General features: G+C 46.8%; 11 protein-coding genes across 11 annotated transcripts; 4 read left to right on the plus strand and 7 right to left on the minus strand.

Annotated features, from left to right (window-relative positions):
* Positions 1-383: 383 nt before the first annotated feature.
* On the minus strand, positions 384-2,257 carry I203_101012 (uncharacterized protein; the record flags this gene model as incomplete). The annotated part of the gene is made up of 10 exons (XM_019145971.1): positions 384-589; positions 758-850; positions 923-1,154; positions 1,287-1,353; positions 1,411-1,599; positions 1,697-1,823; positions 1,884-1,923; positions 1,981-2,012; positions 2,082-2,139; positions 2,201-2,257. 10 exons carry the CDS (start codon positions 2,255-2,257, stop codon positions 384-386), a joined length of 1,101 nt encoding a protein of 366 aa, XP_019004530.1.
* Positions 2,258-2,726: 469 nt separating this feature from the next.
* Positions 2,727-4,216, minus strand: I203_101013 (uncharacterized protein; the record flags this gene model as incomplete). The annotated part of the gene is made up of 6 exons (XM_019145972.1): positions 2,727-3,034; positions 3,099-3,192; positions 3,320-3,501; positions 3,597-3,655; positions 3,802-4,051; positions 4,141-4,216. 6 exons carry the CDS (start codon positions 4,214-4,216, stop codon positions 2,727-2,729), a joined length of 969 nt encoding a protein of 322 aa, XP_019004531.1.
* Positions 4,217-4,521: 305 nt separating this feature from the next.
* On the minus strand, positions 4,522-5,848 carry I203_101014 (uncharacterized protein; the record flags this gene model as incomplete). The annotated part of the gene is made up of 5 exons (XM_019145973.1): positions 4,522-4,652; positions 4,715-4,787; positions 4,842-5,243; positions 5,314-5,563; positions 5,616-5,848. The coding sequence occupies 5 exons, from the start codon at positions 5,846-5,848 to the stop codon at positions 4,522-4,524; spliced, it is 1,089 nt and encodes a 362-aa protein (XP_019004532.1).
* An 886-nt stretch (positions 5,849-6,734) lies between these two features.
* On the plus strand, positions 6,735-8,076 carry I203_101015 (uncharacterized protein; the record flags this gene model as incomplete). Its single annotated transcript, XM_065516787.1, has 7 exons — positions 6,735-6,888; positions 6,964-7,029; positions 7,080-7,448; positions 7,501-7,524; positions 7,590-7,726; positions 7,774-7,929; positions 7,981-8,076. 7 exons carry the CDS (start codon positions 6,735-6,737, stop codon positions 8,074-8,076), a joined length of 1,002 nt encoding a protein of 333 aa, XP_065373605.1.
* Positions 8,077-8,374: 298 nt separating this feature from the next.
* I203_101016 (uncharacterized protein) lies at positions 8,375-9,474 on the plus strand (the record flags this gene model as incomplete). Its single annotated transcript, XM_065516788.1, has 10 exons — positions 8,375-8,421; positions 8,486-8,505; positions 8,564-8,676; positions 8,735-8,831; positions 8,890-8,903; positions 8,959-9,036; positions 9,086-9,125; positions 9,176-9,246; positions 9,300-9,377; positions 9,442-9,474. 10 exons carry the CDS (start codon positions 8,375-8,377, stop codon positions 9,472-9,474), a joined length of 591 nt encoding a protein of 196 aa, XP_065373606.1.
* A 234-nt stretch (positions 9,475-9,708) lies between these two features.
* I203_101017 (uncharacterized protein) lies at positions 9,709-10,327 on the minus strand (the record flags this gene model as incomplete). Its single annotated transcript, XM_019145976.1, has 4 exons — positions 9,709-9,816; positions 9,887-10,083; positions 10,144-10,260; positions 10,309-10,327. The coding sequence occupies 4 exons, from the start codon at positions 10,325-10,327 to the stop codon at positions 9,709-9,711; spliced, it is 441 nt and encodes a 146-aa protein (XP_019004535.1).
* A 48-nt stretch (positions 10,328-10,375) lies between these two features.
* I203_101018 (uncharacterized protein) lies at positions 10,376-11,758 on the minus strand (the record flags this gene model as incomplete). Its single annotated transcript, XM_019145977.1, has 5 exons — positions 10,376-10,421; positions 10,485-10,736; positions 10,800-11,049; positions 11,118-11,495; positions 11,539-11,758. The coding sequence occupies 5 exons, from the start codon at positions 11,756-11,758 to the stop codon at positions 10,376-10,378; spliced, it is 1,146 nt and encodes a 381-aa protein (XP_019004536.1).
* A 621-nt stretch (positions 11,759-12,379) lies between these two features.
* I203_101019 (uncharacterized protein) lies at positions 12,380-14,496 on the plus strand (the record flags this gene model as incomplete). Its single annotated transcript, XM_065516789.1, has 12 exons — positions 12,380-12,512; positions 12,575-12,618; positions 12,737-12,761; positions 12,961-12,991; positions 13,051-13,102; positions 13,161-13,419; positions 13,483-13,509; positions 13,565-13,621; positions 13,674-13,730; positions 13,788-13,924; positions 13,978-14,202; positions 14,260-14,496. The coding sequence occupies 12 exons, from the start codon at positions 12,380-12,382 to the stop codon at positions 14,494-14,496; spliced, it is 1,284 nt and encodes a 427-aa protein (XP_065373607.1).
* Positions 14,497-15,329: 833 nt separating this feature from the next.
* On the minus strand, positions 15,330-17,857 carry I203_101020 (potassium uptake protein; the record flags this gene model as incomplete). Its single annotated transcript, XM_019145979.1, has 4 exons — positions 15,330-15,595; positions 15,663-17,250; positions 17,300-17,560; positions 17,618-17,857. The coding sequence occupies 4 exons, from the start codon at positions 17,855-17,857 to the stop codon at positions 15,330-15,332; spliced, it is 2,355 nt and encodes a 784-aa protein (XP_019004538.1).
* A 1,380-nt stretch (positions 17,858-19,237) lies between these two features.
* On the plus strand, positions 19,238-20,800 carry I203_101021 (uncharacterized protein; the record flags this gene model as incomplete). The annotated part of the gene is made up of 7 exons (XM_065516790.1): positions 19,238-19,368; positions 19,416-19,534; positions 19,582-19,737; positions 19,818-19,964; positions 20,018-20,291; positions 20,336-20,471; positions 20,525-20,800. 7 exons carry the CDS (start codon positions 19,238-19,240, stop codon positions 20,798-20,800), a joined length of 1,239 nt encoding a protein of 412 aa, XP_065373608.1.
* A 386-nt stretch (positions 20,801-21,186) lies between these two features.
* Positions 21,187-25,219, minus strand: I203_101022 (uncharacterized protein; the record flags this gene model as incomplete). The annotated part of the gene is made up of 11 exons (XM_065516791.1): positions 21,187-21,237; positions 21,294-21,454; positions 21,511-21,630; positions 21,685-21,759; positions 21,811-21,849; positions 21,899-22,511; positions 22,559-23,200; positions 23,262-23,504; positions 23,553-24,391; positions 24,454-25,048; positions 25,100-25,219. The coding sequence occupies 11 exons, from the start codon at positions 25,217-25,219 to the stop codon at positions 21,187-21,189; spliced, it is 3,498 nt and encodes a 1,165-aa protein (XP_065373609.1).
* Between the last annotated feature and the right edge of the window lie 60 nt (positions 25,220-25,279).

Genomic DNA, 25,279 nt, shown 5'->3' on the forward strand with positions numbered 1-25,279 from the left:
TATAAACCTCATCTGGATTGTGCTTCTCAGGATGGATTAGATATATAGAGAATAAGTTTACGTATAATTGTATTGCATGTTTGGACCAATATCACATGCACGCCTGTGCACCACTCGTTGAGCATCCCTCTGCGATCATTCATAATTTACGAAGCACCTGAACCGAACAACGATGGTCAAACGGATCCAAGGATGCCATCATGGATCAATCGGTTGGCAAACTTGCAATGCATGGCAAGCAAGACATTTGGACAAAGAAGCATCGAAATACATCTCACAACGATGAGAGAGTATATCCGTCTCGGATTTTACCCCAAATAGCGCCCTTCTATCCGTGTCAGCAACCTTGTATATATCTAAGCATTCTAATAATCTAAAGACATCTAGAACTTGAAGACTTCGTCGGCGGTATAACCTAACTCCTTGAAGGCACCTTGCAATTCACCTTGTCTGGGTCCGTCTTTGGGTCCAGCAAGAGACTTGACTTGAGGTGGAGGACCGCAGACAAAGGCTCGAACTTTCTCGTTTGAGTCGGGCGATCGGGGGAAGAGCTTCGAAATCATGGTTGGGGTGACGAATCCGGTTTCACCTAAGGCAAGAATCACGAGTCAGTGTCATCTGATTGACAGGGTCACCACCTGGAGAGAAAAGAGTAGCCGCTCAACGAGAAAGTGAAATGATAGCTAGACGAGCGCCGGGGTATAGCGACTGTACATATGATTCGCAAATTCCATCAAGAGACGCCAGAATCACTCACCTTTCCAGCCCCAAGGACCCTTATCAAGAACGTATTTTACCTCAAGCCTATCAGGGTGTTGCCTGGCGAGTTCGTCCCATTCCTTTCGAAGTACTGTTGACATTGGACAGAGTTAGCAAATCAGTTTGCTTCGAGGCAATTGACCTCAAGCGCTCGACCACTCACAGATATCCTTCTCAGTAACGTTGGAGAACACCAAAGTCCATTTTGTCTTATCATCGGGGATGTTCAAGGAGTGAGTGATGAGTTGATACATGGGGGTGATACCACTTCCACCAGCGACAGCCAATCCTCGATCAAAGGTGTTGGGTTCATACTTGAACTTAAGGATAGGACCTTTGAAGAGGAGTTGTTGACCGGGTTGCAAAGACGAGATGAAGGGGGTAAGTTTACCATCCTGCGTGTACAACATCAGTCCGTCAGCCAGGAATCGACAATGGGTTATAGTTCGCATCGAAGCATAGGGTCCACGCTTAAGCAGACGACCTGATTTACAAGGACGCGGCGCAGATGCAGGCCGCCCACTCACCTTGTACTCCTTGATCAACAGATCAATAGAACCTTTCTGTTCGTTGGAAGAAACGGGAGTGTAAGGTCTGTGCGATTATATCAGTCCCTTTGACATTCATGGCTCGATGGAAGATGATGCTCACCTGATGACTGGTTTACCCTTATCATCCTTGATCTCGCCTTCACCTTGAGGAGACCTGACTAACAGAGCACTGGCGACCTCGGCACCAGAGACTTTGTCTTTGCCATCTTCACCGAATGAGAAAGTGTAAACTGCGGAGTTGTGGTTGTATGGTGCGACTTTGGTGAGAGTGAAAGGGGTCCATGAGTCCCTAGCGATAGCAAGGTTGAATCAAAAATATCAGATCAGTCGAACAGAGCGGTGATACAGGTAAGCAGATCTATGTGTGATATATGTATGTTACTCACTTGATAAGAGCAGCATAAGAACCGGTACCCTGGTCAGCAGCATCTACTTCGGACTGTACACCGTTGATCTTCTGTTCAGCCTTAGCTTCGAGTTCATGCGCTTTAGCGGAAATTTCGGCCTTGGCAGCTGTGTCCGATACGAAGGATCAGTACCTGATAGGAAGCAGTCATATGAAGAAGTCCTTACCAGGGTTGTATTGAAGATAGGCATAAGCACCGAGACCGGTCTAGAAGGAATCGAATTAGCTGGATCACCCACAGAACGAAAAGGAACTTTCACCCACAACACCAGCAAGGGAGAAAATCAGACCATAGTCTAACGAGGAGTCAGCGAATGAACCACACTCAGGACACTCAGGCGCATGTATGGAGTGACTCGACTTACTTGGACCACCTGCTCCAGCGGCAGAAGCATAACCTCTGGACTGACGAGCTACGTTGGCCTTGATTTCCGATTAATGACAGCTCCTATGACGAGATTGCTTCAACTGACTTGAGACTCACAGCGATTGACGGCCGAGCGAGTCGTGCAGTAGAGAGAAACCTAGCAGCGGTAGCCATTTTTGATGATATCTTGTGTGGGTATGCAGGAAGATGAAGAAGAGAAAGTAGATGAACGATGAGGAATAGATTCAACTCGATCCTCATCCTCATTTCCAATTTCATCATCACTCCATGCATCGCGGAACATTACGTAAACTACCCTGTCTGTCCCCCTCTCGCTCTCCCTCCCAGCAGACTTTTCGATGTCCAACTGGGCAGCAATGTCAGGTGTGTATCCCCGAGTAGGGACATCAGGTGCAGTAGAGTGGTGTCAGAAGAACAAAACAACCTAGAGACTCTGAGGCTAGGTAGAGAGCCTATCAAGCTGACTTCTGGCGGTCTCCTTCCGTTCTTCCCGATACCGGCCAAATCCTCGATTAGCCATTCATGAGAAGATTGATACGAAATCGCAGTAGGTTGACTTCATACATAATCGTAGCTTGTACAGTCCTCCTCTTATGTCTAGATTCATCTACCTTATCTGCATCTAGCTCTGTCTTACCGGAGCACAATCAGGTGCTCGTCCTCTATCTACTACCTTGTTTCTCAATTTTCCGATACCTGTAATTTCAATCTCGACCACATCACCGTCTTTCAAGAAAACGCCCGTTGAGAGACATACACCTGCCGGCGTGCCCGTAGCAATGACATCCCCAGGTTGGAGCGTGGTTCCCATCGATATGGTTTCGATCAAGGTAGGAATATCAAAGAGCAATTCCGAGGTGTTCTGGGATTGCACCACGTTGCCGTTGAGCTTAGTGGTCAGGTGCATGTTCTTGAAGTCGAGGTTGGAAGCTGAATATTGTGCATCAGCGTCACAGTGTGAACTAGGAGATGAAGCAATGATAATTTGACTCACCATGTACAGCCCATGGTCCCATAGGGCAGAACGTGTCCAGAGATTTGCCGATATAAAATTGTTTGTGATCCCTTTGTCTGTCTCTGGCGGTGACCTGGATGAGGGGATATGTTAGCATGGGATCGAAGTGTTTGGAAGATTCTGTACGGCAAAGATATGATTGTTACGATGGACAGTTTCTACAAGGATGAACAGGGATCAAAAATAGCACGGCCACTCACATCATTCACGATGGTTGCACCCCAAACATGAGCCCAGGCATCTTCCTTTTTGATCCCAATACCACCTCTACCGATAATGATCGCAAGTTCTCCTTCGTAATCGACTGAATTAGTGATGTTGGGATGGGGATAGATATGAGAACCGTTACCGATGATGGATGACGCTCGTTTGGTGAAGATCACTGTGTTTGGTATCCAGATCAGCTCATCCATATTGTACGACATGGACTAGCCAGAAGGAATAGCCTGAGTTTAAAGATATAGATTCCCTACTCACCCGGGAAATCAGGCTGTGCTTTGGTGTCACTCTTGTCATAGCCGCTGCTGTGGAATTCCCTACACTCGTGGATGTTCTATCAGCTACATTTCACCATGCCCATCTTGAGAGCATGTCATCTTCTATGATTCGCACCTTCTCTAGGGTGTGTTTGATGACACTTCGCAGCGACACTGGGGCCCGCTGTGACAACAGGTTGACTTACTCAGCGTGCTCCTTGTAGTTCTTCCCTACACAGATCACATCTCTTCCTCTGAGCGGAGCCAGAATGACCACATCATCAACGTTCTCCACTGGTGTACCTGGTATGAGCGTCTCATGGACCTTGTCCCACTCTTCGATGAGATGATGAATTGATCTAACAGGAGAGTTATCGGGGAATCTTAGCGGAGTGACGGTCGTAGATGAAGGGTCCAGCAGACCAACGATAGGTCGAGGGTTGCCCTTGGTTCTGTCTGTTTACGTGGAGAGGTGGAGTCAGCGACTTCCGTCTGGGACAGGATGGGTGATGAGCACAGCAGAAGGTGAGCAAAGGCGGACTCACAGGAAACGTATTTCCCGCTACTCGGGATTTTCGTTTTGGACGATCTCCTAGCTTGGTTGGTGTATGCAAAATTCATGACGAGTTTGGACAATTACGGGAAGAACTCTTGAAGCAGATGAAGAAGCAGGACTCTTGAGATGACATTGAATGGGAAAACATATTGTTGAGGTGAGGTGACTAACATTAAGCTTCGGCTAACTGAGACATCTCTGAGTTATGATTGCACATCCTTTGACCGGAAAAAGAGCCGAAGTCGCATCCTCATCCAGCGTCCATACATACAAAGCGATGCGATATTCATATCATCATGCATGATACAATTATAACGCCGTAAGGATGTCCGGATCTCTACGCTACATACATACACCCCTACTCGTCCAATCACTGAGACTGAGCTTTGAGAAGAGCCTCTCTTCTGCCTGTGGACTTAGGGTCTAGGTATGGTTTCTCGCCCAAACTGACCGATCGAGTTCCAACTCTCTCGACATTGTCCAGATCTTCAGTAGCCGAGTCTGCGGTGTGCTTGTGTTAGTGCCGTGTACGCTGGTCCCAGTGAATATGTGGAAGAACTTACGGAATGTCGATCTGTTATCCCAAATAGCCAAATTGTTCTCCTCCCATCTGAATCTAACTTGTAAATCGTGGTTCTATGGATCGAAAAAGCCTGTCAGCAGGGTGATGACAGCCAGCTAGCCACTCACAGCTGAGATATGCTCGAACAAGAAGTCCAGGAGATTATCAGATTCATGTTGCGTCAACTCGTTGATTTTCTTTGTGAAGCCTCTGTTGACGAATAAACCCTTCCAACCGGTGACAGGATTGGTTCTGATCACGGGGTGAACAGTTGAGAGATGTTGTCCCACATTCTCTGGTGCTCCTCTGGGCTCTCGAAGAGTGGTGTTTTGCTTTCTAGCGATATCGATGAAACCTTGTCCTATATGGGTTGCAGTCAAACCTTCCAGGAGTGACTTGTAGGCTGGAGATAATCGATCATATGCTTCATATGCCGAAGCCCACAGTGTATCACCACCGACCTTGGGCAGCTTACGAATTTGGAGGGAAGCGTAGTCTGATGGCACAGGTTCGAATGTTATATCGGAGTGCTGCACAAGGAGTGTCGAAGATGTTGGTCAGCAATAACATCGCAATGCGAATACCGGATGCCGGACTTACCCATAGATAGGCGTGAAATTTCCTCTTCAAGACAGTAAAGTCATCACGCTTGAAATGATTGTCAAAGATGTATTTGTTTGAGATCATGCTAATTTCATCACCGAGTTCACTTCCACCCAGAGTGAGGGGATGAACGTGGAGCTTGCTGGTCGAAGGTTTGCCTCCAAGTCTACCCAGAGATTCGACGAGTTTAGTCTGTTCATCTGGCGAAATGACTGCATCTCGAAAGAATACGACTCCCCGCTCGGAACTACAATAACAATCAGTCATCTTTGTCACTTGCAGATAAGATAATTACTCACACCAATCGTCCGAGAGCCTTTTCTCTCTCCGTATTACCCAAGATATCTCTGATAGACAGTGTCGGTTTGCCGTTGGGAGAGTATGCTCGGAACTCGGTGCCTATGCTTGGAGTTGCATCGAAATGGGAGTACGATCGAAGGTCAAACGATTCGTTGGTTTCGGTCACACTGACCTTGGTCAGAGCCGCTTTGATGGTCTCGACTGGGTTTTGTTCTTGTACAGCAACGGGCATTTTTACGAATTGTCAATTTACGAATTGTTCTTGTGCGAAGCAGATGATAGATTCTGGATGCATAATCGTCAGCTGGATTATCACTACTCCACCGTATATCAACTAATTCACTCGATGATATCAAAAGTATGTTTTCAAATAAACTCGGCTACCCGACCCTAGCATCTCTGATGAGGTGATCAATGATGATGACCTCAGATAGCGACTTCATGAAGGCCTAACGTCGTAGCAGCATGCAAGCAAGCCACACTATGATCATGCATCACGTGCAAGCTGATGTCGTCAATTCTCTTAGATATGATTCAATGCATGAATGGAATCTGGAATAAATCGTCGAAATCTGGAATACTTGTACTATCTATCTTCATCTTAGCGTGATTAAGTCAGATGATGCGATTAATCGATTGCGCAATCGGTGGTGTGATTTGCAAGATAACGGCGATCTCCCTCGAAGATTGACGCTCATCACATTCCACGCTAGATCACATCACAGGCGGAACGGAAGGACAGCGAACATGATATACACCTCAAATGGTGCTGGTCAGACCGCAGAGTGTGCTTGGCGCCAGGTGTATCAAGGGAAATACAGTAGCATCGACTTCCGAAGAAGGGAGAAAGAATATAGCAGGGTACGTCATTGTTCGACTCCGTACGCCCTAGTGCTGCGCAATCTCTACTCATACACTGAGATCGCTGGTCTGCAAACAGATCTTGCGTCCTCGTCTGTCCGAAGGCTACTTATCTGATCCCCTCAATTCGTTCTCGAGGTGGTGTTGTGAGAATCAATTTTGCGGAAACACGTTATGCTCCACACGTTGAACTCCTTATATATGATGCGCTGTCTGGGTATGTTAACGTTACGATTACGATAGAAATAAGCTTGATAATGTCCAGTTCACTGGAAGGTGAACGTGAACCTTTACCGAACAATGGCAAAGACGACATCCAGCAAGATTGGAGACACCTTAGCGTGGCTCGTAAGCGGGTGATTGTTGCGACTGCTCTCTTGACTGGTTTCTTGTCCGCCCTTGATCCGACCGGTGAGTATTCTATCTCCGTGGCAAAGTTAAGTCGTGGTCCAAGGAGCTGACCTACCTGCACCGCGAAAACGACAGTCGTGGCAACATGCATAGCTACAATTTCTTCGGAACTTCATTCAGCAGATCAAGAAGCATGGATAGGTAGTTTTACGGCAATATCTGTTGGCGTCAGCTGCTGATTGATCGAATAGGAACGGCATACCTATGGAGCAGCGTGACATTCACACCTTTGTATGGACGATTGAGCGACTTGATAGGTAGACGAGCGGCATACGTGCAAGCTGTGTTTATATTTACGCTCGGGACATTGGGATGCGGCGTAGCACCGACTTTCTCTTTCCTCATTACATCTCGATTTATTGCTGGAATGGGTGCGATCATGGGATACATTTGCCAAAAGACTCTGCACTTCAAGTGGCTGACCGTTCTCAACTGCGCTGGACCTGTGATGTCGATGACATTATTCGTAACATTGCGGGAGAGCTCTTCTTGGGCTGCGCAGTGGCTCAGTGTAGTACCGATGGGTGTCGGTTTTAGCGGACTACTAACTTTGACGCTGGGTGAGTCTTGTCTGCACACAGGTATATAATTGGTGCTGACATGCCGCTTCAGTTGGAATGCTTAATTCAGTCGAAAGTGAGTCAAGCGATAGTAATTGGCCCCATTCGTTGTACTACAGTATTAATTCAATGTCCTTTCAGTCGACGAGATCGCCACCGCCACCGGATTTGTCTTTGTATGGCGAAGTCTAGGTCAAGTGTTCGGTGTTGGTCTATCAAGCGCGGTATTTCAAGGCTCATTGGCCAGTCAGCTGAATGAGCGATTTGAATCACCAGAGGTATGTCAACATGGCAGGCTAGAATTGGTAAGCTGACCATGTGCTAGATTATCGACAAGCTGCGACACGTGTTCCATGCCTTTGATGATCTGCCTGAAGCCTGGCAGAGAGAGACCGCAAGGGAAGGGTTTCGAATAGCGCTGAGAAACACTTTCATCTTCGGTCTCGCTGGTGCTTCATTAGTATTCGCAACTTCACTATTCGTGAGTAGACTCAGATTAGCGGGCAAGATTTCTGCTGATAATGGGCTTTAGATTCCCGATGATAGGCTGAAAGGTCCGGAAGAGGGACCAATATTTGCTGTGCCGGGTACAGATACACACACCGATCTAGTGGAGGAGGAGGCATGAAGGATGGGTGCTCCTTTCAATCTGGATTACTCTAGACAACATTAGGCATAAGATTACGATAGCGTCGGAGCGTGCTGTACAATGATGACAGCACAATGGGTTCTAGTCCTGCATCTTTGATTTCTTTGTACCGATGGATGCATGCATGCATGAGGCACCTTGAGGGCTAAGTCCCAGGTAGTAGTGTGATCACGTGATGTGAGATGACCATCCACATTGCTGTTTGCATCCATCTTGATCAAACTTGCGTCTATTTGCTACCTTCACAATGCTAACAATATAGAAATAAAGTGCGACGATGGTTTACTGGGTGTTCGGGTACGGCTCACTGATATTCAAGCCGCCGTGAGTGCTCACCGTGCATAGTGGCCGCTTGACGAATGAAGCTCAACTACGCGTTCTAGCATAGACCGCACGCGGTCGAACAACGTAAGTCGGTTTGCAGTTGAGTCTAAGCTGACCCTCGCAGGATCTGGATACGTGAAAGGTGTTGTCCGTCGTTTCGCCCAATCATCCATAGATCATAGAGGTACGCCTGATGCTCCAGGAAGAGTGGTGACGGTCATAGAAGCTAGAGAATGGCATAAGTTGGAAGGCCTTGTGAGTGACTTGTTCGTGGATGATTACACGAGACCGTGAACAGCTGACGAACCACAAGAACACACCGAAAGGTACTATTTTACCAGAAGATTATGTATGGGGCATGGCCTATAAGATAAATCCGGACTATGAGGAGGAAGTGAAAGCGTATATGGGTGAGTTTTGCTCTTTGCCCTATCTCTCGCTCTAGGACATGTAGGCTGATTTGATCAGAACATCGGGAGAAGGTAAATTACCAGGCCTGCTTATATCTATTATTCATTTCAATTGATTATGATATAGAACGGATACACATGTCATTCTGTGCCAGTCTATGCTACAACACCTGATGAAGAGGAAGAGATAATCGCGGTCGACAGTGTGAGTCCTCGCATCTGAGTTGCGGGTCCCACTGAATGCTACCTACCAGGCCGAGATCTGGATCGGCAAGCTCGACAATCCAGCTTTTGGTACGTTGTGCGTCTTGATCGCTTTGTCATTGCATGCTTACTCGCTGCAGTTGGACACGAACCTATCGACGAGCTCGCTGAGACAATATTCCAACGACATGGACCATCAGGTCCGAATAAAGTGAGCATCATGAAGAAGCCTGGGGATCTTTCAGCTAATTGTGTTCATACTAGGAATACCTTTACAAGCTAGCGGAATCAGTCAGACACCTGTATCCTCATGTACGTGATGATTACCTATTCGGGCTTGAAGTGAGTGACAGAAACTTTCAGTCGGATCGGACCAGACGATGAGCGTTGATGTTATGTGTTGCAGGCCTCTGTGCGAGCTCTTGAGGTGAAGAATTGAGAGCTTCTATCGATAGAGCCCCTGCATCCCCATTCCTTTCCCCATCTTTTGTCGCAAGTCACTACTGTTCGGCTCCGATCTGGACGCACGCGATGCATACCATAGATTTATGATTCTCGGCAATACAGACATATTTACGTTCACCATCACAAAGACCGAGACGAACTGAATAAGACGAGACGTGACTAGGTAACAAGGCCTGTCCGAAGCAAGGAAAGAACATCTGCTAGCCTTTTATAAGATGCAATGGAATTCGGGGTTTTGAAGATCACTTAGATCATCGAAAGCGTGAGCGTTGATATCGTGTCCTTCGCCAGCAGCGGCGAGTTCTCGTTTATAAGCCTGATCACACAATTCGTTAGTCATCATTACGATGTACCAACGGGCTGGCCAAAGCTGCAAAACTACTCACCGCCGCCTCCTCCAAAGTCATGATCGACATGTCCTGGATATCCACCATCCTACCCATTCTTTCTCTCTTCTTCCTTTGTCTTCTATTCAAGTATCTCAAGTATACTGCCATGGAGCAGATCAAAGTGAACAGTAGAGCCCAGCATGACATGTCCGTGTATAGACCAGTCCTGTAAATCGGAGCTTCTTCCTCGAGATCTATCCAAATTGTGTGATCAACACGTATCGCTTTTGTACGAGAATCTAAATGATACTTACAAACTTGAGGACCTGCAACGTTTCCCGCACATTGGAATATGAACAGGATGGCTCCCAACGTACGTTGCTTGGTGATTCCAGCTGAATTCATATTTGCCCATGAATAGACCAGTGGTTCTATAGACCCGGTAAGCAAGATCGCATCGTCAAGGCTAAATCACTTACGAAGTGGGGTATATAACATGATGACATAATACGATCCGAGCAAAGCGTGAGGCTTCGTTCGAGGAACTTAAAGCAAAGATGCTGCCCCAGCAATGGGGAAGAGTACGAAGAAGCTGTAGAGGCTTTTGATCAGATACCATCCATATTGCGTGTTTACTTGTCAACAATTGACTTACGCAACGACTGGGAATCTCAATCTAATTTTGTTCATCGTCCAAGTGCCCGCGAGTAAGAAGATCAGGGTCAAAACGTTTGGTGGGATCTGGAACAGGATAGTATCGAATGAATTGAAACCAAAGCCTTTAGTGATCAATGTGCCGAATGTACCAATTCCAGAGCTTGGGATGGCCATGCAAGTGAGCATTAGTCCCCATCCCCAAGTTTTGGGATCGAGTAGAGTTTCTCGGAATTGTTCCCATTTCCATTTACTACGTCACCAGGTCAGCTGAATGTTCTGGAAGAGGTATACAACTTCAGAGTGTGATACTTACGAGGTCTTAGTACCTGTGTTGTTATCTCTTAATCTCTCGACAGCGATAACCTTTTCCTTCTGGGTCAAGAACTTGGCGGATGATATATCATTCGGCATCATCCAGAAGATGAGAGGACACAATGCAATGGTGATACAACCTAAAAACAGGAAAATACCTTGCCAAGGTTGAATACCAGACTTGACATGCCCGATAGCATAAGTCAAGATAGGTCCAATGATACCGGCGATGGAGCTGGACATGAGCCATGCTAGCCACGCGATCTGATGTCAGTAACACTCACGTTGAGAGGCCGTCAGGATAGTTGAATGAACGTACCGGTATTACGATAAGTCTGTTCTCTTCTTTGCCAGAACAGCTGTGTCATAGCAATGAATGACGGACTGATCGTAGCCTCGAACGCTCCCAGCAAAGCACGAGTAGCCAATAGACCAGCGAAATTATGACAAGCTGCCATCGCGCATAGGGATATACCCCAGCAAAGGACGTTTCCCACTACCCACCAGGCGATGGGTAGCTTGACCAACGCATAAGCGGAGATCGGTTGGACCAACAATTGCATGAGATATATAATAGACCCCAGCCACGAGTATTGCTTGCCAACCAAGTGAGCTTCTTTCTTCAGATCGAAGACTGCAGCGTAAGATAAAGCACTTTTGTCGAGGTGAACCAGGGTATACACGATGAACTTCGGTACTAAAAATGCAGGGTAAATGATGATGTGGTCGAGGACACTCACTACAAACCCATATGTCCAATTTACGGAGCACTTTCTTGTCTCCCTCGATAGTGTATTCGACTGGGCCATTCTCCCGAAGGATTCTTGCTGCGTCATCCTCAGCATGACTTAGATACTTGTCATCAAGTGCATGTCGCGCGTCGTTGACCGCTTCAACATGATTGATCTCAAGATCTTTTTCGTCCTGTACAGTAGTGCTGGGCTGATTTAGATGAGTCATAGTGTGTGCTCGAATTGTGATGAACTGGAAGAACTAAAACATTCGACCCCATGGTGTCCCAATGATATTCTCACTCCGCTGGTGGGACTCCTCGCATCAAGTCATCGGTAGATCCACATCAAGGCTAATTATGGGTTTTGATGACCAAAATAGAGCATTCACACTATAAAGCGTCTTGGCAAGAATGGATATCTTATCTGAGTCCCTTGAGTCAGGCGAATCACAAGAGAAGACCGACTGAAATCTGGATACATGGCTAAACCTGTCAGATCCACTTGGAAATGGGAAGATAAGGTGGGCCTTGGCTAAAAATAGCTGGGAATCGTGCTCGATGTCAGGTGACAAGAGGATCGGGATCCAGTCGCAGAGTCATTCGGGTAATGGTCCCTCCGGCGCCGGTCGCTCTTTGGGATCGCTGTTTTGATATACCTTCGGAACATCCTCTATTCAGGCTGAGATGGGCTCAAAACAACTATATATCCATCTTAGCTGGCTCACACCCATCAAATGAATATACGTTCAAGTGATCAACCTCCGTGTTGCGCACTGATTGAGCTTTCCACCACCAATTATTACAGCAATCGGCTTCGGCATTATTCCCCCTATATCAGATAATCCGCAATGTCCGCTAATATCAAGCCTGGGTATTCTGCTCCTCTGTTCGATTACCGCTCATACGAGGTGAAGGAAGAGAATGTCGATGAACTGGTTGCCAGAATCACCAAAGCTTTGGTAGAACTCGAGGATAAAGAAGGTATGCTGTCAGTGCTGTCTTCTTAATTCGTTCTACTCCTGCGGCTGAGTCACCGTTCATAGGTAGTAGAACTAGACACCCTAGAAGAGGGATAAGTAGTAGTCCTGTAAGCATATTTGTTGGACTGTATATTTAGTGGACCTGGTAAGTTACTTAAGTAACATGTACATAATATTCTCAATTAAGGTGTATGTACTCACACTTATAGTTATGCCTAATGTTAGGAAAGTTGGAAAATTAAACCATTATGTAAATATAAGCGTGATTAATTTCATCTCGCGCGAGTTGTAGGTTCCCTAGAGAAGATGGCGAAGCCATCACATACTATACTCCCCTTATTAATATTATTCCACGAGTAGCATGAACTTTTATAATAACATTCATAAACATACTAGTGAGTATTTGTCTGGGTTCATGTGCCGAGTGAAGCTAATACCTCCTAATGAAGTCGAGGATGGAAGGGTCATAGACAGTACTAGGTGAGTCATGTGTCAGTGAATACTCAGGAGATGGGCGTCAAGCTGACTCCTGGAGAAAGCTGGAAGTTCTGGGAATGGCAACAAGCAATCGGGTTATTTGGCCTATTCAACGTCAGCTTCTCTCGTCCATGTACTCACATCGACTTGTGCTGACGACGCCTCATTATAGTACTACAACCTGAAGATCGCTCAAAATCCTTCATCACCGGAAGGTGCTAAGACCTTGAAGATTCTCAAAGATTGGTATACTGCTAGAGCGGAAGAAGGCGGGACTACCAAGAACATTAACAGTATGGCTGTTCTGCTGACTCTCGCATCGTTGATGGAAGTGGAGTATGAGCGCGGGGGAATCTTCACGCCTGAAGAAAAGAAATTATATGAAGGATGGATAGACGAATGGGCCGAATGGGCTTATCACGATTGTCCCAGTAGGTCTCGCCTTGAATCTCATCGTAAGTAATCGAATGATTGTCGCTAAAAGATCGAGGTAGGGACTGAGGAAGGTATATTCCAGCACAGTGAGCACTGTTCCGTAATATTCGTCGCAGTCTTAATCTGACCCAGCTACTGAAGTCACTTTCCGACTGGAGAACAAGAATCAAGTTTGGGACGATACGCTCATGATGACAGGTTTGTGCTATGTATCATGTTTTCTCACTCGTTGCTGATGCCCATCAAACAGTACTTCCACTAGCGAAGATAGGGAAGCTACTGAACAGACCCCAGTATATAGAAGAGGGTGAGTCATGTTTGCTTGAGACGCCTCGATGAAAGACTGAGCCACATGCGCGTTCAGCCAAATTTCAGTCCATTCAACACGCGCAGTACTTGATGGATGCGACTACAGGCTTATGGAACCATGGGTTCGAATTTGACGGTCAAGGAGGAGGTCACGAATGGGGCCATATAGCTTGGGCGCGCGGTAATTGCTGGGTAAATCTTACATCTCATCGCCTGGGCACAGATTGATGACAGCCTCTGAGCAGATTACCATCGCAATTCCTATATTCCTCGACATGATACAACTTTCGCCATCGGACTCAGTCTACAGAGTTCTGAAATCAGTCCTGCATCGACAATTGGATGCTCTCGTCAAGCTACAAGATGATGAGACCGGACTGTGGAGAACGTTGCCCCTTGACAAGACGAGCTACGTCGAGACCAGTGCCAGTGCCGGTTTTGTGGCCGGTATCTTCATAGGTGTTCGAACTGTAAGTCGGAAGTGCCTAATTGTCACCGAGCGCGATATCTGACACCAACGCAAATAGGGGTTGTTGGAAGAGACCAAATACTTACTCACCGCCGTGTCCGAGCTCAAGGCTTGCATCGCTCAAGTCAAAGTAAATGGTGAAGTCCAGAACGTATCAAAAGGCACACCAATCAGCGACGATCCTAACTTTTATAAGGACATGATTAAGATGACTGTCGGTTTCGGTCAAGCTCTCCCGATTATGGCGTTGGGCGAATGGTTAAGATATGAGAAGGCAAAAAGCAAGAAAGCATAAATCATTAGTCTCGATAATCTCGATGCATACTAATATTCTAAATTTTGTATCCTACGATTAGATGTCGGGCATGACCCCAAATCCTGTGGTTACCAAGGTATATGATAGCATGGCTCTCAAGTCGGTCTAAAGGTTTTTTTTCCAATGCTCTCCGGCACATATACTACTTTGTTGGCTCTCGCATTTCAACGATCTGACCATTCTCATCTTGTACTTTGGGTCTTTTGGTCTCGGTAGGAAGGGTCTGAAACACGATGCAGAACAAAGGGATCGATTCGACCTATAAACCGAAGTAGATACCGAATCGAACGTCTCTGTAAAATGAATGGGCATTGATTCCATATAACAGGGCTTGTCCTACGGTCTCCCATGATCTGAAAATGCCTCAGACTCTCGCCTTCGTCGTCACATTTGAAGCAAACTGGACAAGTACCCAATAAACAAGTAAATTTCTGTACAACCGATGTCGATTGCGCAAGATGTCGAAAGCTATTTGGGGTAAACGACCGACTGGATTTAAGTCGGGAAACGAGACAAGTAGCTGTTGCTGATATTGCTTGACGATGGGTGAGCTACACAGTCTGGCATTGCATTGTCGATCACATGATGAGCTGAAACCGGCGGCGATTACACAAGACAGCATTGCCATGATATTCAGGTGTATATGAAAGTGTCCATGATACCTGGTGTCGATTACAGCTGATGAGTTACCAGGGTCGGGACGTAGCGGAAACATGTGAAAACAGTGAATGCATATGTATGTCAATACCTGGTGCGTCCTGGTCCCGACGCGGGTCCCTGACCCAGTATATGTGCAGCATCTAATCACCACCTCAAATCTCCTTCAAGAAGCCGACTTCAACAATCTCTTCAACTGGCAATTTAAGACTGGCAATCCGATTCCTGGTGTTGTCTCTAATCCACAAGAACGCCCACAGGAGCAGCTTACTAAGCCAGTTCCTATTGTGTCCAATTTTCATTTGCCCTTTGCCTGTGATGAACAACACTTTGTGTGCTAATGCGCGATCAAGACGTGTGATCTCATCTTTGATATTCTGATCGTCTTTGCCTGACGTCAAGCCCGCACTAGGAACGGCTGCTAATCAGAAGACAAGGAGAAGGACTATCAGTCATGTCATCAAGTCCACCGTGTACATGTAACGTACCGTTATTATTGTCCGTAGTCTGTTTAATCAGGAATGAGCGGATCTGCTTGAATATGACGATGGCTAAGTCTGGTGTGACAACCTCGTCGTTGAAGCCGTATCGCACGACTAATCGGTAGCAATTTGGGATCCCCAGACGAGATACGGTATAGCGGTCCTCTGATGAGACTGTTGGTCGGTCAAGTGGCCGAAGGTGAAAGAACACGATCGCTTCGGGTATCGATGTCAATTTGGTCACAAATTGACTGAAGACAATTGGTGTTGTCTCCCCAGCTTTATCGAAAAAGATTCCAAGTCCCCGGATTGTACTGAGCGGGACACCGGAATATGCATCGGTCAATCGTAGATGTCCATCTGACGACCTGGCAATAAAATGGGAGGTTGGGAAGCGGTCTTTGGCTTCAGCAAGCCATTGTCTTTCTTTCCCAAATCTCCATAGTAAGAAAACGCAAGCCAAGGCAGCGGCGAGTGTTAATGTGAACCAAGCTCCGTCGGGGACTTTGGTGAGAGCCGAGGATAAGAAAGTTGCGTCGAGAAGAGTAAAAACCAGCCAAGGGAAGACAACGAGAAGCGGATTGAATCGCCATACAAAAATCGACACCAAGGTCACCATGAGAGTGTCGAAAAAAGTGACGAACATCACACAAACACCGTAGGCGTTACCCAAGCTAGTCGTATTGTTGTATATCGATGCCACGAGCACTGTGCCTATCATCAATAACCAATTCGCCAAAGGAACATAAAGTTGACCGTGATAGATTTTGGACGTGTGGACGACCTTCAGTTGAGGAAAATACGAGAATTTCATCACCTGGGCCAACAGTTGGAAACTCGCAGTGATAATCGCTTGGGATGCTACGATGGCAGCGAGGATGGCAATGACAAGAGCCGGATAGAGAGTTCCTGGAGGAGCAGCGTTGAAGAATGGATTCGAGTAAGCTTCGGGATGTGCACTTATGAAGGCTGCTTGACCAACGTAACCCAGAACCAGGCAAGGAAGCACGTATCCAAGCCAGCTGAGCTGTATAGCCTTTCTACTAAAGGCTCCCAAGTCGGCAAAAAGAGCTTCTACACCGGTAAATGCTAAGAGTACACCACCCAGGTGTCTCCACCCTTCTTCTTTGTGACGGATGAGATAGTCGAAGGCGTAGTAAGGGTAAAACGCTTTGAAAACAGTGGCATCGTATTTGACGAGGTTATAAATTCCGAAAACGGCATTGAAAGCGAACCAGACAGCGATTATCGGAGCGAAAACCATGGATATTTTGGAGATACCCAAGGGCTGAATGAGGTAAAGCACGATAAGAATGGCGTCCGTGACGCCGATAATGGTGCTTTTTGAGATTGTTGGCGCAGCGACCTCGATTCCCTGAATGGCTCCAAGTACTGACTGAGCTGGTGTCAGCACTCCATCTGCCAAGACCATGGTAACAGCAAACACCCCAATGACTTTCAAGGATGTTTTGATGAATTTACTAGACTCGATTCCTCGGCGCAGTCGTCGACCAGAGGCTTCGAGATCGACGGTCGCAGTCCTCCTCATCTCCATAAGGGACGCCTCTCGAGGATCGCGTTTGGCGATATTGAGCTGTGCGTGGGTGAGCCTAATACGGTTTTCGGACGTCAGATGTACTCACATATCGGGAAAGCAATGAATAAGTGCTGAAAGTACCTCCTTCTCCATCGTTATCCGCGTGAAGAACAATGATCACGTATTTTATGGTGACCATGAAGATGAGTGACCAAAGTACGAGAGACAAAACTCCGACCAGGTCTTGGCGAGTAGGTGGTTCAGAGAATGTCGACGAAAATACGTAAAGAGGGCTCGTTCCGATGTCACCGTAGATGACTCCCAGCGACAGAAACGATAGTTTTGCTAGTGACCATCCTGTGAATTGCTGTGGATATATCGCATTAGTATGGCATCAATGGCAACATAAATTGCGGGAATTCACCTGGGCCGAACGGTAATCACTAGGTCGTCTCAAACCGGGATCTTCGTCTGCTGAACCAGGCTCAATGGCAAGAATTGATCGTCTTCTCGAATTGACGCGAGCGCGTATATTGACGAACCCATCGTCGCCTTGGCTGCTACCGAAGAGAGTCAAAGGTATCGATGGATGGGTATTCTCGTCGGAGCCGATGCTGATATTGCTATCGCTGACTAGCTTAGAGGTCATTTCCAGAGCGGTCATTGACAAACGGAGTACAGCAGAATATCAGATATTATGAACGAGGGAGGGAGAATGAGTATATGAATCAGCTGTTAATATATGTACGTCCGTGCTTGTTTGTTTTCAAGTCTTAACGTTTGTCTACCTGTAGCTCTCCGTTCTGCGTGATTTTTCACGATGTGCATGATTTGAGACAACTAGCTGATCGTTGAGGGATTTTCGATGCATGATCCGGCAATTGAAGTGATAAAGATGAATGTCGCTCAAAATAGATCCATTTTTTCTGGAAGCAAAACAATTGTCCTGTCTATGTTTTTGGCTTGCGCGATTTTGCTGCATTGAGCGATTTCTTGTCCAACCAAGATAATTCCCGCAATTACTGATAAGAAGTCATATCGATAAGGACGATTTCATCGAGAGTGAATAGAGGGCCTGTCCCGAAAGTCCAATGTCTATAGTAGAAGATGAATGGACGTCGAATGATATCCACAATGATCCCGATCCTCTTTATATATCCTACCATCTCTGTTCTCGTATGAACGATGGTTGTTCCAGCTTTTTACGTAACATATGTGCCGGGCTCTCCCCTCTATAAGTATGCCTGTTTAGGTTGCGTTAATATTACAAGGGTCTAGGATTGCAATTGGTTACATAGGAAATGACACTGTAGGTAAAAGCACATGTAGGAGTATGCTGATGCTCGATATCGTGCTGCTCGTTTGACTATTTCCATCGTTCAAGAATACTGGCTCTTCGTTTCCGTTGATGGCCTTGGTACCGTTCGCCATTGGCTAAGCTGTTTTCTCAATAGCAGGTAGTCTCCTGAACATGCCCACTCTGTAACTACTGAAGTGATTGTCATGAGTGGAGCAACCACTTCATAGTGGGAAAACCAGCCGATTCCGTGATATCCACACCCTTACATCTTCTTCCTCATCCACTGCTTATTGTGACCTAAGAGTCTCTGGCATTTCACGTTGATCGAAGAGGCACTGTCAACTCGGTCACGCTTTCCCCCTTGCCCATGATGATTATGAAACCCTTTTCTTGATCAACGATGGCGATGGATCAGTATCATATGGCAGAGAGTCCCGGATGGACAACAGTGCTGGTAGCGAAGCAATATAGGAACGCAGGGAAAGAATGGACAGTCGATAACATCAATTTTTCGGGAATATACTTGATTTAGTAAGGCTGAAAGAAAATAATCAATCCGCGTGACGACACTAGGCTTCCCGCAATCAAGCGGGGCCTGATTTAGTCAGCCGCTGATTCCCGCTCCTTGCCGGACCGAATCGATCACTTTGGCTGCCTTTTGACCATGAACGATATTCGTATATATGGGGCTCAGCGAGAGAGTCTACTTGGGCTTTTCGGGCGACATCAAGATGGTAGTTGACAATGAAAATATCTGCCTCTATCACCCTCATCGCCGGTTCGGCCTTCGGGCTAACTGCGGCATCATCGATAGTCTCGCGCAACAACGACGGCGCGACACTCACCCCGATTAGAATCCTTCAAGGCGGATGTAAGTGCAGTTCACTCGCAACAATGCTGATGATCTTCCAGACAACTCCAGCTATGCCGTTCTAGAATTCAACCCTTTCGTGGAGCCCAATACTTTGAGGGTTGCGGCTCGTTACAATACTTCGGATGGCAACCTCAAGGCATGGTTGAGTCGTCACCCTATAAATTCGAGTGAGTGCAAATGGAATATGATTTTCGTTACTAACTGAAATTATTAGATATTATCATTGGATGTAATGATAACGCGGTACCAAACGCCCCAGGCTATCTCACATCGTACTCCCTGAACTCGAAGACAGGTGAAATGAAGTATATTGACTCGGTCGATACCGGTGGCTATCCTGTCCCAGATTACAGTGTTGCGGCTGCACATTGTGCATTTTTCCCGAGTGGAAAAACTGCTGTAGTAGCGAATTGTGAGTTCCCCTGATAGTACGTCAGCTGAGGTCTGCAGATTTTGGACAAAGCGCTTCCACTTTCTCCTTCGATCCTCAGACCGGTAAATTTGGTTCGCAGTCCAACAAGGGGCTTCTCGACTTCCCAGGCTACACTCCAGTACAGGGGCAAATTGGTGTTGCTGGCAATGACAACACATCCCAAGGTGAGTTCGGATTGCTATTGTCGTTGTCAATACTGACCGAAATCAATCTATAGCAACGTCGCACCCTCACATGATTGCTACTCACCCGTTTTTGCCAGTGTTCTATTTGCCCGACTTGGGAGAGGACAAAATTCACGTTTACAAGATTGGAGCCAATGATAGCCTTTCGAATTTGACGAGCTATCAGCAACCTTTGGGTTCTGGTCCTCGCCATTTGACCTTTACGTCGAGCGGACAGTACATGTATGTGCTTCACGAACTGGCAGTCAATATCAGGCCATACCAGGTGGACCAAGCGACGGGGGAGCTGACTCAGATTCAAGACGAGTAAGTTGTGACTTAAGCGCACAGTCGCTGACTTTAATTGCCAGTCAACCTATCTATCCGGGTAATGCAACCTTCTCCCTCAACATCAGTGCAGCAGAAGTACATGTCAGCAACGATGGCCGTTTCCTCTATGCTTCCAACCGAAATCTGACTGCAGCCACGCTTATTGAATCTGGTGACGTAAGTCATTCATCCAAGACTACAGACCAGTTGCTCATGAACGACTTTCTCAGGCCTCTGATACCATTGCTGTGTGGTCCATCGGTACCAACGGTACAATCACTCGTATTCAATCCGCCATGGCGTACGGGGCCCGACAGATCCGAGCCATGGAGCTTTCGCCAGCTGGCATGACGGCGTCGGCAGGAGGAGAAGACTATATCGTCGCCGGGGGTCTCAAGACAGACAACACTTTCGTCTTCAAGAGAAACAAGCTTAATGGGACGCTAGAATTAGTAGCCGAGGTCGAAGAAACGTACATGCCTTCGACTTATTTGTGGCTTGGGTAGAATATATCGAGAAGCTTTCGATGTGAGAGAAAGAAGCGTTCGATCTTCAAAACCGGAATGAATGAGATAGTATTATAACGTCGAATTATATAATAACTTCCGAGTTGAACAAAAAGTCAGATGTGTATGTATCGATATACATATATGCATCATTGGGATTTTATATACAAGGTACGATTGTTGTAAGAAGCAAGCCACGACGAAGAGGTTGGCTTGTCAAAATGCGAGCGATCACGGCCGGCTTGGTGAAGACAGATGATCCCAGAATGTGGTGAAGATCCCAGAAGGTGGTGAAGTTATGACATACGAAGAAGATGTTGAATACAGCCAAAGCGATGCAGAGTACGGAGGTTGACAAATGAATTTTACTATTTGAGGACCGGTATTTAACCAAATGTTTGGGATGATCGAGTAGCCCTCTTCTGTTTGCTGAGTCGCTGCGAGGAAGTCAGCATATCGATCTTGCAATGAATGAATAGACAATTCAACTTACCCAATCGTCCTTGTTGGTAGCAAACCTGTCGAACAGCGGCTCAATTTTCTCAGATGCTTTCCTTTTACTGATCTTGTTCTGATCAGCAACTCGGAAGAAGGTAGGAGCCACCTCAGACAACCATTTCGGTTCAATCACTGTGACTTGATGCATGTATTCCTCTGTTGAGCCTCGTCAGCAAAATGATCAAGAGTGATTGAGAGAATAAGCTACTTACTCGCAGTGAGCACCAATTCGTAATACACACACCATTCTGGTGGCCGCTGAAACAAGGCACTGGAAGGATGTATGCTGACAGGAGTTCCCTCCACCAACGTTTTGTAACCTTCCGTAGGATCTGTAGGGAACAAAGTCAGCGAAAAGGATCTGGATGAAAGAGCGGATTGTATACCTTTCTTGGCTGCATTACGGAAGAACCCAGAACAAATGGCCATTCTGACACGATTATAGTTGGTACCGCAGGAGACTGGGAGAAGTCAGTTTTACCCTTTGCTGATTCTGACTTCATGCTACTCACCTAGATCATGCTTGTATCGATCCATGATACCGATCAATTCTGTGAGATGTCAGCGATATCTATGATCAAGCTGTATGAATTCACTTACGTTTCCTGACATCCTGAGCGGTCTTCATCGCTCTGGTTTGGATGAAATTCTCAAAGCACCAAGGGTTACTGAACTTGGAAGCCTTCCATCCATTGTAAACCGCGAGAAGAGTGAGCAAATCTCCTTCGGGCTGATGGAATTTGGCTTTCTTAGCATCGGCTTGAGCTTGTTTGTCTTTGGGTCGATAATACACTTGTCCACCGGCTTGAAGCATCGCTACGATGGTAAGAGCTTCTTCAGAACATCCATAGTCGACAGACTTGATAAGCATTTTGGACAAGGGAGGATCAAGCGGGAAATCCGCCATCTTTCTACCGATTCGGGTAAGAAGCCCTTCATCATCGAGAGCTCCTAGCGCATAGAGTTGTTCAAGAGCGGTCAACATAGTGGCAGCTGGAGGAGGATCCATAAAATCGAAGTTGATAAGATCGTTGATTCCCATAGCTTTGAGAGTAAGAATTGTGGATGCCAAGTTGGTACGTTGAATTTCGGGGATAGGATTGGGAAGCATCTCGTTTCGGTAAGCGATTTCGGTGTATAGTCTATAGCATTTACCGGGACCTGTACGACCAGCACGACCGGATCTTTGTCGAGCTTGAGCTTGGGAGATTGGCTGGAATAGGTCAGCGTTTTCCATATACCAATTCGACTTACAGTTACAATCAACGAGTCCATACCCAGCTTAGGGTCATAAGCGTTCTGCTTGGCGAATCCGGGATCTATGACATAGTATATTCCGTCGATTGTGATACTTGTCTCGGCGATGTTGGTGGCGATGACAACTTTACGCGCGCCAGGAGGGGGAGGTTCGAATATACGAGATTGCATCTCGGATGGAAGGGCGGCATAAACGGGAAGAATGATGAGCTCCGGTACTTGAGGACCAAGCGCTTTCACTCGTTCATACAACACTTCGCATGCTGTGTCGATCTCCTCTTGACCCGTAAGGAACAACAGTATGTCCCCTGCAGGCTCCATGAGATGGATCTGTAATATAGTGATGAGTGATGCTTCGAGATAATCGGGTTCGGGTTCTTTTGTGTAAAGAGTTTCGACTGGGAAAGTACGACCGGGAATGGTAAAAATCGGACAGCCCCAGAAATACGTAGCGAATTTGGCAGCATCCAGTGTAGCGGATGTACAGATCAGTTTGAGATCAGGTCGACGTTTACAAGCTTTCTTGAGCAGACCGAAGAGGACGTCGGTGGCGATAGTCCTCTCGTGTGCTTCGTCCAACATCAAAACAGAGTATTTGGAACAATCGGGATCCACTAAAAGTTCTCGGAGCAGCATACCATCGGTCTGCGGAGAGTCAGCTGCATGTTCGTGTCCATCTCAAAACGTCGACAAGGCTCGAACTTACCATATACTTGATCTTAGTCTCAGGACTGGTCATGTCCTCAAAACGGATAGTGTATCCGACTTCGGCACCGAGCCTACATCCGACTTCCTCTGACACACGCTTCGCGACGGAAACCGCAGCAACTTTACGAGGCTGAGTACAACCAAGACGACCATGCTCTAAAAAGCCTTCTTCAGCAAGATACTGTGCCATTTGTGTTGTTTTTCCGGATCCGGTATCACCGACGACGACTAAGATTTGATTCTACAGAGGTCAGCGGGTTCAAGTCAAATGAGGACTTACATCTCTAACAGCTTGGACCAGTTGATCTCGCAACTTATATATCGGAAGACTCTTTCGTTGTTCTTGTATACTGAGTGATGTGATCTTTCCGTAGGAGACGACCTTGTTGGCGGCTTTCCAAGCGGGCAATTGAGCAGCTTTTTGACCGAGAAGGTTGCCCTTGATGTCCGAAGCGAACTGTCGTTCGTTTTGATTGGCCATAGGATCCAACCAAGGTTGATTGATTTCTCTGGATTCCGAATCTGCCTCCTCATTCGCTTCTAAACGTTTGAGGTCACGTCGTTCTTTGGCTAGAGATGCTCCCGCCAGAGCCGCTCGGTTCATCGATCCATCAGGTGCTTTGATGATCTTGACGGGTGAGAGCTCTAGGGTGACTTTCGTTTGACCAGAAAGGAAGGTAGGTTCGACTTCGTTAACTTCTATGTCGATATCTTCTTCAATCTCGGGATTCGAGGCAGATGGGTTGAGGTCTTCATCAAGGTCTGGATAGTCCGCAGCATCTACTACACCACTGGCGATGAGTTGTTTGATCTCGAAACGTTCAGGGGAAGATAGACGTTTCGCACTCGATCCCTTTCGTTCATCGACGTGAATCAGCGGAGTGGAGTTGCTGCCCGTGAGGTTCTTCGTAGCTGCACGACGCTCTTCTTCTGCGATTTCTTGAGCGGTCTTGACCCGAAGGTGAGGGGATAAGTCGGCACCCGTATTTTGATCAACATCTCTCATGCTCAATCCTATCTTAGTTCCAGCTATGGACATCACTTTGACCTTGACTCTTTGTCCACGCTTGAGGAATTCACTAGCCGAAGTGACACGGCCACTGGTGATGGCGGAAACGTGGATCAACCCTACGGACAGTGTATCAGCTGAATTGAGTTGATGTCAGCGGTAACGACTAGTAAATACTCACCTTCAGTCCTTCCCTGAACACCTTCTAAAGATACGAACGCTCCAAAATCACGAACGTTGGACACACTACCATTGTATATCTTGTAAAGCACTGGTCGCTCATCTAAACCAGGTCGACCTCGAGGGTGTTCAGATACCCTTCCACCATAACCATTATCCCTTCCATTATCCATATGACGAGGACGTTTCGACGAGGGCTCTCCATCCATCCAATCATCTGCCGATGGTCTGTTCCGTCTAGATGCTACTTCCGAAAGCTGAGCTAATGTATCGTCGACCGTCAACGATTCCGGAAGTTTCTCTTCTGACGGTTCCTTCGTTTGTCTAGTCTCAAGGTATTTGTCTGCCGATGTCCAATCCTGATCCGGCATTGACAGACCTGGAAATTTCCTGGACTGCATTGCTTTCTGCTCATCTAATATGGCGGGTTTACTTGACGATTTACCGTTAGCGGCGGCAGCTTTGGCCTTGGCTGCCTTGCGTTTATACTTTGGGTGCATGGTAACGATGAGTCGGTCAAGATTTTTGACGAACCATTCTGGGAAGTCGGCACCTATCTCGCCAAGCTTGGTTTGGAAGGCTTCCGGAGTCTTGCTCTGTTCATGAAGCTACAATGTCAGCTGGAGTCTGAATGAGTATGAACTTACAGCTATCACGAATTCAGCGAGTTTCTTGTCCTGCAATTTAGTGTGATTGAAGAGCTCTTGAGATACACGAGAAACAAGAGACAAGAGCTCCAACTTGTAGAGTTCTTTATCGGTGGACATGACGTCGGTTGAGCCAGGAGGGAGAGGATGGGGATGATAGGTGAAGAGTAAGATGGTCTA

The sequence above is a fragment of the Kwoniella mangroviensis genome (genome assembly GCF_000507465.2).
Source record: "Kwoniella mangroviensis CBS 8507 chromosome 1 map unlocalized Ctg01, whole genome shotgun sequence".
Classification (NCBI taxonomy): Eukaryota; Fungi; Basidiomycota; class Tremellomycetes; order Tremellales; family Cryptococcaceae; genus Kwoniella; species Kwoniella mangrovensis.